The sequence below is a fragment of the Heptranchias perlo genome, chromosome 7 (genome assembly GCF_035084215.1).
Source record: "Heptranchias perlo isolate sHepPer1 chromosome 7, sHepPer1.hap1, whole genome shotgun sequence".
NCBI lineage: Eukaryota > Metazoa > Chordata > Chondrichthyes > Hexanchiformes > Hexanchidae > Heptranchias > Heptranchias perlo.
This window is the reverse complement of record NC_090331.1, coordinates 38,928,964-38,943,453: the sequence shown is the minus strand read 5'-3', so window position 1 is coordinate 38,943,453 and position 14,490 is coordinate 38,928,964. Positions and strand designations below refer to the sequence as shown.

The 14,490-nt window shown below is 42.0% G+C and overlaps 1 protein-coding gene across 2 annotated transcripts in view; it reads left to right on the top strand.

Annotated features, from left to right (window-relative positions):
* ttc21b (tetratricopeptide repeat domain 21B) overlaps positions 1 to 14,490 on the top strand; it is a 111,721-nt gene that overhangs the window by 81,076 nt on the left and 16,155 nt on the right. For both annotated transcript variants that reach the window (XM_067987356.1, XM_067987357.1), the window contains 3 exons: positions 4,092 to 4,253; positions 4,792 to 4,987; positions 6,349 to 6,573. In XM_067987356.1, coding sequence (XP_067843457.1) covers positions 4,092 to 4,253; positions 4,792 to 4,987; positions 6,349 to 6,573 — 583 coding nt within the window. The remainder of the gene's footprint in view (positions 1 to 4,091; positions 4,254 to 4,791; positions 4,988 to 6,348; positions 6,574 to 14,490) is intronic.

Genomic DNA, 14,490 nt, shown 5'->3' with positions numbered 1-14,490 from the left:
AAGCTTGTGAATTTAAAATAAAATTGCTGGACTATAACTTGGTGTTGTAAAATTGTTTACAATTGAAAATTTCAATTGACTTTGTATCCACAGCCTTTTGGGGGAGAGAGTTCCAGATTTCCACTACTCTTTGTGTGAAAAAATGCTTCCTGATTTTATACCAAATGGCCTAACTTTAATTTTAAGATTCTGCTTCCTTGTTCTGGATTCTCCCATCATAGGAAATAGTTTTTCCATGTCTACCCTATCGAAACCTTTTTATCATTTTCAACACTTCAATTAGATCACCCCTCAACCTTCGAAACTCGAGGGGAAAAAAAGCCAAATTTATGCAACCTGTCCTCATAATTTAACCCTTTTAAGCATTGGTATCATTCAGATGAATCTGCACTGCACCCCCTCCAAAGTCAATATCTTTCCTAAGATACGGTCCCTAAAACTGAATGCAGTACTCCGGATGGGGTCTGACCAAGACTGTGTGCAAATGAAGCATCACTTCCTCCGCTTTGTATTCCAACCCTCTTGAGATAAAGACCAACATTCCATTTCTCCCTTTGATTGCTTTTTGTACCTGTGTCTAGCTTTTAGTGATTTGTGTACATGGAAATCTAAATCCTGTTGCTCTCCATGGCTTCTAGTCTCTCCCCATTAAGAAAATCTTCTTCCTTCTTGGATTCAAAATGGATGACCTCACACTTTCACACATTGAACTCCATCTGCCGTAGTTTTGCCCACTCGTTTAGTCTGTCTATGTCCCTTTGTAACTTCCTGCTCCCATCTACACCACTTACTGTGCGTCCTAACTTAATGTCATCTGCAATCTTTGATGTACACTCTCTATTCCTTCATCCATGTCATTGATGTATATGATGAAAAGCTTAGGCCATTGTACAGATCCCTGAAGAACAACATTTGTTACATCCCACCAGTCAGAGAATTTTCCCATTATCCCTACTCTCTGTCTTCTACCTCCCAACCAATTCCGAACCCATGTCAGAAGGTTACCTCCAATTCCTTGTGCATTCATAAACACATACAAAAATGACGGACAATTCATTTTTGATAATCTATTGTGCGGAACCTTGTCAAATGCCTTCTGAAAGTCCATATAGACAAAACTCATAGATACTTCCGTATCCACGTTAGTGATCTCAAAAAAATTCAACTAGATTAGTCATACATGACCTACCCTTCACAAATCCATGCTGACTCTCTTTGATCGCTTGATACTTGTCCAAGTGTTCAGACACTCTGGTCCTGATGATAGATTCCAATAACTTCCCCACAACTGATGTTAAGCTGACAGGTCTGTAGTTACCTTATTTTTCTCTCCCTCCCTTCTTAAATAATGGAGGGACATTTGCAATTTTCCAATTCATAGGCACAATTGCTGAATATGGAGAGCTTGGAAAACTGATGACTAACACATCTACAATTTCTTCCCCTATTTCTTTTAACATCCTGAGGTGGAAACCATCAGCTCCTGGAAATTTGTCTATCTTAAGTCCCATTATTTTCTCCATTACTATTTTCTTACTTATATTAAATCCACTAAATTCCTCCCTTTGACTTATTTTTAGGTATCTTTATACCGCAGGCATTTTGTCCTCTTTCTCACTCTGAAAACTGATACTAAGTATTTATTTAACAAATCTGCCATTTCCTTATTGTCCAATATAATTTCACCTGCGTCTGTGAGTTTGCTTAGTTTTTCTCCTCAGTATATTATATTCCTAAATCATGGCTGTTCATCTAGAGACTTCCCTCTTCAGCCAGAAGTTTGGACTCTATGGACGATTTTTACTTGGAGCTGGGTACTCAGCGGGTGGGTAGATTTTCGCTAGGGGAGGTTAGGCTGTGGAGAAGATCGGGGGGGCGGGGGGGGGGAGGTGGTGGAGGGAAGGGAGTGCACCGTGGAGTGGTTCGGCAGGGAGATGGTGGGGGGGGTGGTGGAGTGCTGGTTGGGCCGGGCCGTGGAGAAGATCAACAGGTGAAGGGGGGGGGACTTGGAGAAAATTGGCGGGGTGTCGGGGGGCTTGGAGAAGATTACAGGGTGGGGGTGGAGAACACTTGGAGAAGGTTGCAGGAGCGGTGGGGGGGACCTTGGAGAAGATCACGGGCAGGGAGGTGATTGGGTCAGGCATCGGATGAAGAGTTCTTACTCCCAGGTATATATATAGTACCTTTAACGTAGAAAGTCGGCTCAGGGTGCTTCAAAGAGGCATAATCAAAAAAATGCCACTGAGTCAAAGATAAAGATATTAGGAGGGGTAACCAAAAGTTTGATCGAAGAGTTGGGTTTTAAGCAGGGTCTGAAAGGAGGAGAGAGAGGTGAAGGGATTTAGGGAGGGAATTTCAGAGTGTGGGACCTCAGTGGCTCCAACAGAGGCCAGCAACAGAGGAGCAGAAAGTTCTGGAGAGTTTGTAGGGTTGAAGCAGGTTATAGAGATAGGGAGGGGCGAGGCCATGCAACGATATGAACACTCTGATATCAGTGATGGGTGAGGGGACTTGGTGTGGGATAGGATACTGGCAGCAGAGTTTTGGATGTGCTGAAGTTTATTTAGGATGGTGAATAAGAGGCCAGCCAGGTGAGCATAAGAATAGTCAAGTCTGTGGGTCTGTAGGTAACAAAGGCAAGTATGAGGGTTTCAGCAGCAGATGGACAAAAGAAGACTATTTTACAGAGATGGAAGTTGGCCGTCTTTATGATGGAGAGGATATGGGTTTGAAAGCTCAACTCAAGATAAAACAGTCTGCTTCTGCCTGAGACAACAGCCATGAGGAAGACAGAATTGGTGGCAAGAGTACAGACATTGTGGCAGATAACAAAGACGATTGCTTTGGTCTTCCCAATGTTTAACCAGAGGAAATTGCAGTTCATCCAAGACTGGACATCGGACAAGCAGTCTTGACAACACAGAGCAGGTGAAGAGGTCGAGAGAGGTAGACGGCATCAGGGTACAAGTGGAAGCCGACCCTACGTCTGCGGATGATGAATCCGAGGGATAGCATGTAGATGAGGAAGAGGAGAGGCCAAGGATGGATCCTTGGCGGGGGCTCCAAAGTTAACTGCAGTGGGGGGAAGAGAAGCCATTACTGGAGATTCTCTGACTACGATCAGATAGGTACAGTGGAGATAATTGAAGGCAGTGCCACTTAGCTAGACAATGGAGGAGAGGCGTTGGAGGAGGATAATGTGGTCAGTTGTGTCAATGGTTTCAGAGTGGACGAGGAGGGATAATGCAGCAGTCACAGAGGATATTATTTGTCACTTTGATTGGGGTTGTCTCAGTGCTGTGGCTGAGGTGGAAACTTGATTGGAGAGATTCAAACAGTGAGTTGTGAGAATGTTGGGCATGGATTTGGGAGGCAGCCAAGGTCTCCAAATCATCACAGTCAGCTGTGCAGTGTTGTGCAGCTATGCAAAGAGAACTGAGCATACAGCAGGATGAAAAGGTGGCCTGTAGAACTGCAGGTCCACAGAAATAATGTGGAAGGGAAGGAGGTTAACATGGACGTAACTGAGGTCCAGACCAGGAGTTTGGTACGGCTCTCCGTGATAAATACTTCCAATAATTGGCACATCTGATTCCCAAACAACATTGCAATGAAACCCCATACATAGTTCCCCAAAAAACAGATCACTTTACCCTCTATTGGAGCTGAACTGCCATCTTTCTGCTCCGTCACATCATGTTATTCTTCCCTGACCCTTTCCAACAAACACTGCCTGCACGAAGGAGTAAGAAAATGATCACAAGATAATTACGGATATGGAAGGCAGTTTGACCCATCTTAATTCATCCATCCAGAAAGAACCTACAGTCTGGGCGCAGGCCTCCTGCCCCAGATTTTTGAGAGTTGCAGCAAACGATTTTCAAATGTCTAATGAAAAGAACTGAGAAGTCAAATCAAGATGTAATTTCCCAGTTAAAATACCACTTTGGCATCAGTGTACAGACAATGCCACTTACCATCAATAAAACATTGGCAGTTTATTGTACCCTTAAAGCTTTGTAATCATGTCTTCAATATCCACTCTCAATTTCGTCATGAAGGCATGTTTGTAATGCTTCTCTTTTTTGTAGGTTTACTGGAGAACCAAATGATGCACTCCGACACTTCAATAAGGCTCGTAAGGACAGTGACTGGGGACAAAATGCAATTTATAACATGATAGAGATCTGTATGAATCCAGATAACGATACTATAGGAGGTGAAGTCTTTGAGAACCTGGATGGGGATGTGCGGTGAGAGCACACTGCTATTGAATATTAGTCTTGTATTTTTACTTGAAAAGCTAGGAATAAAACATAATGTTAATTGATTTTAAATTGCATATTCAATTTTGCTTTATTATCGCTTTTAATTCTTATATAATCTGTAAATTATTGTATCAAACCTTTTGCTTTATCATGGTTATGCCTGTTCTAAAACCAAAATCTGTAACAAAATGAAATACATTTTTCCCAGTTCAGGTTAGGCTTGTAGGGGAAAATACTGTAATTTTATTTTAGTTTTCCCCTTGCACAGTTTAATTTTTGCTGTGTAGGATTTAGAGTGCCAAGTCATGAGTAAGTTGTCTGTAGGCAGATTACTGGTTGACCAGTGTAATTTATCAGGATTGGGTATGTTCGGATACCTTGTACATACTATTGAAATTGCATGTAAAGCTATCTTGCATTTGAAAAAAATATTTGTTAATGTAGTATAATTCTAAGACTTGGTCAGCAGGGATCAAAATCAGGCAAGAAACTTTTTTTTTCACATGTTTTCTGTTACCAATAGAAACTCAACTGAAAAGCAAGAGTCAGAGCAGTTGGCTGTGATGACAGCAGAAAAACTCCTGAAAGAACTTAAACCTCAGACTATTCAAGGCCATGTCCAGTTACGCATAATGGAAAGCTGCTGCCTAATGGCAACAAAGCAAAAAGCAAATGTGGAACGAGCTCTCAATGTCTTCACTGAAATAGCAACAGCTGAGGTTAGTCTTGTAATAATCACAAGATAATTATGGATGAGGAAGGTTTTTTGGCTCATCTAAATTCATGTTTCTGAAATTATTTCAAGGTTTTTGCCTCCATCACTATATCTGGAAGTCCATTCTGCATGCTAATCATACTTTGAAGCACTTCATATCAGTTCTGAACTTACTTCATACTAATGTGAACCTCTATTCCCTTGCCCTACTCTCATAATTCAAAATAATAGTCCAGATTTATTTTTCCCATTACCTTAACTATCTTCATGCTTCTATAAGATCACCTTTCAGATACCTTCTTTCCAGGCTTAAAAGAGCCCCAAGTCTCTCCAAACTTCCCTCATACACTAGGGATCAGCCTTGTGGCTCTCCTCTACACTGCTTCCAGTGCTTGAATTTGTTTCTTGGTTCTTGGCAACTAGAATTCGACAGAGTAATCAAAGGCATGGTTTGACCAGAGCACTGTACAGTTGGACATATTCTGTGTTGAGTCGACTAAGACTAGTATCCACTTCATCCTTATCTATTTCAATACCATTCATGAAGTACAGGAGTCACCTATTTGTCCTTCCTATGTGCAGTATTTTATACTTGTCTGCGTTACATTTTAACTGCTATTGTTCTGTACACATGCACATTTTATCTAACCTCATTTTGTAATTTTAAAGCCCCGATTCCACTATCTCTCCTAGTTCATCATCTGCAAATCTCTGAGTTTCAGAATGTAAATGAGGAACTGTATTCATCCAGACACCGTGCCCTGGGACACCATGCTCACTGCTTACCTCTATCCTGACATAACAAGTACCTGTTGTTTTCTACCTATCAGCCAATTTCTTATTCATTCCCACAATTTACCAGGAATCCCCAAAGCTTTGAGCTTAACTAATAGCCTTTTATGTAGAACTTTGTCAAATGCTTTTTGGAAAACCACATTGTAGGCTTTTTCACAGTCCACTTGGGTTCCCATTTTCTCATGATGTGAAGGACTTCGGTCAAGCAGAATATTCTTCTGAATCTACGTTCACTATTTATTTGATACATTTCTCCACAGCTTATAAAGATTTTAGCAACCAGCAGTTGAAAGAGCACAGGTCACATGCACTGTATTTTTAGGAGTCTCTGCAAAATATTTTCAGATGTCCAGGGGAAAAAAAAATCTGAAATGTAGTGCTGAGATAATAAATATGTTGCAAAATGAATTTGTTGGCAGATGCTTCATGCTCAAATTTCATTTATCTAAGCTCAGTTCAGTCCTGTGCAAGCCCCCAAGAAATTATTTTGAAGGCATCTGCAGGAGAACTACAATGTATTTTTTGAAGCACTAATGTGGTACAACTATTTTTAATTTTTTTTAAATACAGAAGGACCACATTCCTGCACTATTTGGAATGGCCACAGCATACATGATTTTAAAGCAGACTCCTCGTGCAAGAAATCAGCTGAAACGCATTGCAAAATTAAATTGGAATGCAATTGATGCAGAGGAGTTGGAAAAGAGTTGGTTGCTTCTAGCTGATGTTTACATTCAGTCTGGAAAATTTGATATGGCAGTTGAACTTCTGAAACGCTGTTTACGGCACAATAAGGTAAAAGCAGTTAATGATTCCAGTAGTGTGCCACTTAGAAATTAATAATGGACTAGACATGCATTGCATTTTCTGTTTACAGTCCATTCTTATTTTAACATGTGTAGTTCGTGCTAGATAATGATCATTGGGAGAACTCAAAAGAGGCACTGGGGTAAATTTTCGTCTTCACTGCATGAATAGCAATCTGTTGAAGCAGGTTACCCGCCTATTATAGAACCCGCCCAATTTTCATTCCACTGAAATCAATGGAATGAATGAAAATCGGGCGGGTTCCATAACAAGCAGGCAATCCACTCCGCCAACTTTACCACTCATGCGGTGAAGATGCAAATTTACCAGCCATTCATTTTAAGCCTATTCCTACTGTTAGTTTCATAAGAACATAAGAAAAACCGGAGAGACAAAGAGACTATTTGGCCCATCAAAACTCCTCCTTTTTATACCTTAATTTTCCCATTACAACATCCAATGATTTCTTGAATAACCCCAATGTTTTTGCCTGTACTACCTGGCAGACCATTCACTACAGAACAATTAAGAGGTTCTCCTAATGTATATAGGTTAAATTTACATTTAATTAATTTCCATTTCTTCCCTCTGGTCCTACTTTGCTGCTTATTTTGAACTAATCTGAGTAGATAAATCTATATTATTTAATTATATATATTTCAATGAAATGCTCCCATTATCACATTCCTTTTAGACTGTATAGCTTAAGCTTCTTTAATCTTTCCTTATAGCTTATCCCCTTCACACTTGAGATCAGTCTTATTGCTCTTTGCTGGAAGCTTTCAAATGAATCTGTGGCCCAGAATTTGCTGTCAAAATAATGGTGAGGCTATCGGCGCTCATCGTTATTTATGTGCAAATGGTACAGCAACTTCAGGCGAGGGCAGATGTGCGATTAAACACGGAAATCCAGAAATTGCTGTCTGAGTTGCGCCGCTCCACCAGTAGCTTCATGAAAAGAGCATCTTGCTGTGCCGAAATGCATTGAACAGCGTAAAGTTCCTGTATTTGTGTGGTAGATACGAACTAAACTCGCCACAAAGTTGTTTCAAGTCTAAGTATCCTTTTAACAATGTGATAAGTGTTAATTACTGCCAGTCAACCTCTCTGGCACTGAAAATTAACTATTACAAGTGTGGAGTCTCATTCCTTCACGTTTTAATTGTCCTTGGAGATTTTTTTAAAAAATTTAATTAGAAAAATATTTTTTTTAATGTCTTTTTTTCTCACTCTTAATCCAATCTTCCTTACCCTCTCTTTATTTTTCTTTCTGTACCTGATTTGACATTGAATTCACCCATTCCAACTTACACTTCCTTCTCAGTCCTTCCACTGTTAATTTCACAATCCTTCGATCTGATTGGTTACGGAGATACTGAGGTCGCAGATGGCCTGTAGAGGGTGCCGCACCATTTCCATCTCGCACTTCCAGCAACTTCCAGCACAAAATATCATTGAGATTTAAACGGGCAAGGGCCAATCTAACTAACAGCTGGCACTGTTCGTTGCCCTGCTGCAGCAAATTCTGGGCCTATATGTTTTTATGTAAAAGTGTGGTTAATCAGTGCATTTCAAAGCTTTGGTAAAACATCTGTAGACTTGTATCCTATTATTCTGGCTATATATTATAGTATGAGTTGTGGTATTTTATAGCATAGAAGGAGGCTATTCAGCTCATTGGCCAATTTTCCAAATATGTTATCTACTTAGTCCCATTTCACTGCCCTTTTGCCATATTCTTTCAGATTTTCCTTTTCAAATGTTAATACACTGCATTTTTAAAGGTTATGAGTTCTGATGGGGCATTTATCTCTCAACCAACACCATCAAATCATATGATCTGGTTATTTATCTCATTGCTGTTTGTGGGCCCCTGCAGATGAAAGACACAACATAAAAGCAAAGTTTTTCTTTTCTTACTTTCCAACTCCCACAAAAAATTTACATATCTAACCAGGTATCTCTAATATCTCCTCTCTGACATCAGTCAGCAGTCTAGGGTGACCTGGTGACTTGAACACTTTGAGTTCTCCTAATTTTTAAGAACCATGTCCTTTTCTACAGCTGTCTGACAATTTTTCTACATCCTCCTCTAGACTTACTTCTTAGACTTTTATCATCATTTGTAAACACTGATACAAAATATTTATTTAATATCTTTTCCACTGCCTTCATCCTCCACAACTAGATTTCCCCCATTGATTCCTCCGCGGTCCTGCCATCTCTTAAATTAGTCTGTTACTTTTAATATGCTTAAAAAGCCCTTACTATTTCCTTTAATATGAACTTCTATATGTTAATAACTTGCACTTAGGTATACAGGGTATAATTTCAAAGTTTGCAGATGATACGAAACTCGGAAATGTAATAAACAGTGAGGAGGATAGTAACAGACTTCAGGAGGACATAGACAGACTGGTGGAATGGGCAGGCAGATGGCAGATGAAATTCAATGTAGAGAAATGTGAAGTGATTCATTTTGATAGGAAGAATGAGGAGAGGCAATATGAACTAAATGGTACAATTTTAAAGAGGGTGCAGGAACAGAGGGACCTGGGGGTGTACCTACACAAATCTTTGAAGGTGGCAGGACAAATTGAGAAGACTGTTAAAAAGGCATACAGGATCCTTGGCTTTAGAAATAGAGGCATAGAGTACAAAAGCAAGGAAGTTATGCTGAAGCTTTATAAAAGACTGGTTAGGCCCCAGCTAGAGTATTGTGTTCAATTCTGGACACCACACTTTAGGAAGGATGTCATGGCATTAGAGACGGTGCAGAGGAGATTTACTAGAATGGAAACAAAAAGGAAAGACTTCAGTTACTTGGAGAGACTAGAGAATCTGGGGTGGTTAAGGGGAGATCATGGGCATGATTTTAGCCCGGAGCCAGGAAGGGGGCGCGGTTGTGGAATTCCTGAAGGGAAACCCGGAAGTACCGGTTTCCTGGAATGTAAGGACGTCCTTTTTTTTTGCTGGTTTCCCACCAGACAGGCCAGTCTGATTGACAGGACAGCCTGATTGACAGGCTGGCTCTCAGTCGGACGGGAGAAGAGTCAGGAAGCGGACCTGTTCAGGTAAGTGTTAGATTGGGGGGGGGGGCAGGGAGGGTGGGGACATCGCAGGGTTGGAGATCATGGGCAGGTCAGAGATCATGGCGAGGAGGGGGGGGTCGCTGCAGGTAAGCTTGTTGGGCCTGGGGGAAGCACTCCTGCTCCTCCGGGTCTACAAGTTGTGCTATAAAGGCACTTACCTGCAGTTTTGGGCCTTCTTACCTCCTTTCCCATGGGTCAGTCATGGGGGGGTTTTAGATTATTGTAATTGTTACTGCCCCCCCCACCCCCAACCCACCCGTTTTTCCAGACTAAAATCATGCCCAATGTATCCAAGTTTGCTGATGATACAAAGCTAAGTGGGAAAGAAAGCTGTGAGGAAGGTAGAAAGAGTCTGCAAAGGGATATCGACAGGTTGAATGGGCAAGAGGTGGCAGATGGAGTATAATGTAGGGTAATGTGAGGTTATTCACTTTGGAAGGAAGAATAGAAAAACAGACTTTTTTAAATGGTGAGAAACTATTAAATGTTGTTGTTCAGGGGGATTTGGGTGTCCTTGTACAAGAAACACACAAAGTGTGTTTACTGTGCAGGTACAGCAGGCAATTAGGAAGGCAAATGGCATGTTGGCCTTTATTGCGAGGGGTTTCGAATACAAGGGTAAAGAAGTCTTGCTGCAATTGTACAGGGCTTTGGTGAGACCATACCTGGAGTACTATGTGCAATTTTGATCTCTTTACCTAAGGATGGAAATACTTGCCTTAGAGGCGGTGCAACGTAAGTTCACTAGATTTATTCCTGGGATGAGAGGGTTGGCCTATTAGGAAAGATGGAGTAGAATGGGCCTATAATTTTTGGAATTTAGAAGAATGAAAGGTGATCTCATTGAAACATATAAGACTCTAAGAGGGCTTGACAGGGTAGATGCTGAGAGGATGTTTCCCCTGGCTGGAGAGTCTAGGACTCGGGGACATAGTCTTAGGATAAGGGGTCAGACATTTAGGACTGAGATGAGGAGGAATTTATTCGCTTAGAGGGTGGTGAATATTTGGAATTCTCTACCCCAGAGGGCGGTGGATGCTCAGTCGTTAAAAGTATATTCAAGATTAAAATAGATAGATTTTTGGGGCTAGAAATTTGGCCGTGTAGCGCCTGTTGCTTCGGCTGCACACCCACGTTTCTAGCGTGACGTGCGCCGGATGTTATCTTTGGTATAGGTAGTAGCACATGCGCAAATACCGAACGCGGGCAGCATGTAAAGTAAGGAGAAAATGGATACAATCAGTGCGCAACGCTGATTTAAAGTGATAAGTTCCAAAATGTTGTCTAACACTCAACGCACAATCTTTACCACGACCATCTGAACATGTCTTAGAGTGCCTGGAGGACCCCCCACCAGGGCTATTTATAGGGACCATGCAGGATTTACAAGTTAGTGGCTGGATTAATGCTTCTGGCTGCTGATGCATTTGTAACTGTTTTTGGAGGTCTCCTATACTTGAATACTAGGACGCGGGGACATAGCCTAACATTTAGAGCCAGGACATGCAGGAGTGAAGTTAGGAAACGCTGCTACACGCAAAGGGTGGGAGAAGTTTGGAACACTCTTCTGCAATCGGCAGCTGATGCTAGCTCAGACTGATAGATTTTTGTGAACCAAGGGTACTAATGTTCTTATAGTAAAGGGAATTAGGGGTTATGGGGAGCGGGCAGGAAATTGGACATGAAGCTGAGTTCGGATCGGTCAATGCCCTGTGGGTGGCGGAGAGGGCCCAGGGGCTATGTGGCCGGGTCCTGCTCCGACTTCTTGTGTTCTTTAGATTTGTGGTTGGGATCAGATCAGCCATGATCTTATTGAATGGCGGAGCAGGCTCGAGGGGCCGATTGGCCTACTCCTGCTCCAATTTCTTATGTTCTTATGTTCTTAAGGGATATGGGGCTAAGGCAGGTATATGGAGTTCGATCACAGGTCTACCATGATCTCATTGAATGGCGGAATAGGCTCGAGGGGCTAAATGCAACTGCCACTTGCTGCCTCCTGCTATGCGCCACCTTCTCCTGCAAGAAAGTGGGACATGTGTCTGGGTGATGTGCCCGTCATGGCTGAATAGTTCAGTTTGTGTGGCCTGTGAGTTGTGGGTGGACAGCTTGCAACAGTGGTAATGTATAAGGGTGAGAAAAAGCATCCGATTGGAAGAGTTGAGTACTGACGGAAAGAGTTTGTTGTTATGGGGGATGTAGTGCATGGAGCAGTTGATTTAAGCATTGAACTTATTCCTGCACTATATCCATGTTCATGGAGCTGTATGCCTGGCATTGACTTTGTCCACTACTGCCTCCCACTGCCTTTTGGGCATATGTCTGGAGGGCCTCGTGTCCCATCCCCACAGATATAGGATGTCCCTCCTTCTGTCCACCTCCTGCACCAAGGCCTTTAGTGCATCAGCAGAGAACCTTGGAGCACGCACTCTCACAGGCATGGTACAAACTCAGATTGGCAGATTGCTGAGGTCTGGCATGCAGATTGGAGGATGTGGGATTTAGTAGTGCGCAACCTTTATTCAATGTTTTAACATAACTCATCAGTTTGTAAACATAGCGACGAGACCTGCATCTGTGTTTTACGTGTGCAATGTCTGATCTCTGGTCTGACTCTGTGCAGACAGCAGACTGTTATTTTTAGCAAAATAACAGTCTGCTGTTATTTTGCTAATAACAGGTACCGGCTACCTTTAAGAGATTTTAAGAAACATCCTCCCTTTAAGAGATTGGGGCTTCCCCTGCTAGTGAAAAGTGTGCATTTACTTGAATCATCATATTAGGCCTAGTTTTTAACGCTGCTTGAAGGTAAGTCCACAGGCAGGAAGAATATCTTGTCCTGCCTACGCAGGAAGCACCGGGTGTGGGTTAATCGCAGATCGCGATACCCGCGCCCGGTTTTGGGGGTTATCCAATTTAACCCCCTTGGACTGTTAGGGAATCGAGGGATATGGGGATCAGGCGGGAAAGTGGAGTTGAGGCCAAAGATCAGCCATGATCTGATTGAATGGCTGATCTTTGGCCTACTCCTGCTCCTATTTCTTATGCTTCTAATGTTTCTTATTTGATAGAGGTGTTCAAAATCATGAAAGGTTTTGATAGAGTAAATAAGGAGAAACTGTTTCCAGTGGCAGAAGGGTCGGTAATCAGAGTCCACAGATTTAAGGTAATTGGAAAAGAGTCAGAGGCAATGTGAGGAAAAACATTTTTACGCAGCAAGTTGTTATGATCTGGAATGCACTGCCAAAAAGGGTGGTGGAAGCAGATTCAATCGTAATTTTCAAAAGGGAATTGGATAAATTCTTGAAGACAAAAAATTTGCAGGGCCGTGGGGAAAGAGCAGGGGAGTAATAGGATAGCACTTTCAAAGAGCTGGCACAGGCACAATGGGGGTCCTTCCGTGCTGTATCGTTCTCTGATTCTAGCATTTTTTATATTCCCCTTTTAGTATCTCTTTTTGCCTCCCCCATTAAACTATCCATATTCTTCAAGGTTTATTTCATATTGTTAACCCTAGTTTTATCATGTTTCTCCTTTTTAAGTTTGTTTAGTTTTAATTGCTGTTTATCCACAGAACTCAATCCTTTGATGTATCCCCTTTTTGCTTTTATAAGAATATATTCATTTTATACTGTATATATCTCAGATTTGAAGATTTTTTTATTGCTGATCTACTGTCACATTTGGTGACTCTTCTGCGCAGATAATTTGGGCATATCCCTTGTTATCCCATTGAACTGTGCCTTTTTCTAGTCCAGTACACTTAGCTTTGACTTTTCATTCTCCTTTTCTTTTTTTCACATTGAACCTAACTATGTTGTCGTCATCATTTCTAAATTGTTCTCCTACTTATACTTCAGTTTTTTGTCTGCACTCATCTCCAAGAATTAATTCAAGCAGTGGTTTTTTTCTTTATTGGACTAGAAACATCGGAAGCACTTTTGCATGCATTCTGAAAAGTGTTCCCCATTTTGATCACATGCATTACCTTTATCCCACTCTTGTGCTGATTAAAACCATGTGGAAAAGATAGAGTAGGGGGAGATGAGAGAGAATACAAAGTGACGGGATTCGGGATGTGGTGAGTATGGGGCTACAAGTTGGTTAGAAGGAAAGGGAGGTGGCAGCAGGGGTAGCTGCACCAATGGTCTCAATCTTAAGAGTAGAAGTTGATATTGCAGGCGAGGATGGAGGGAGTGGGGTTAAGGGGGGGAAAAAGCAGTCGTCATGGCGAAAAGGAGGTGTGGTTTGTCCTTGCCCTCCAGGATAATCATGTAATAAGAACATAAGAAATAGGAATAGGCCATAGGGCCCCTCGAGCCTGTTCTGCCATTCAGTAAGATCGTGGCTGATCTTCTACCTCAACTCCACTTTCCTGCCCATCCCCATGTCCCTTGATTCCCTTAGATTTCAAAAATCTATTGATCTTAACCTTGAATATACTCAATGACTGAGCATCTGCAGCCCTCTGGGGTAGAGAATTCCAAAGATTCACAACCCTCTGAGCGAAGAAATTCCTACTCATCTCAGTCCTAAATGGCCAACCCCTTATAAGAACATAAGAAATTGGAGCAGGAGTAGGCCAATCGGCCCCTCGAGCCTGCTCCGCCATTCAATAAGATCATGGCTGATCTGATCCCAACCACAAATCTAAAGAACACAAGAAGTCGGAGCAGGACCCGGTCACATAGCCCCTGGGCCCTCTCCGCCACCCACAGGGCATTGACCGATCCGAACTCAGCTTCATGTCCAATTTCCTGCCCGCTCCCCATAACCCCTAATTCCCTTTACTTCTAGGAAACTGTCTATTTCTGTT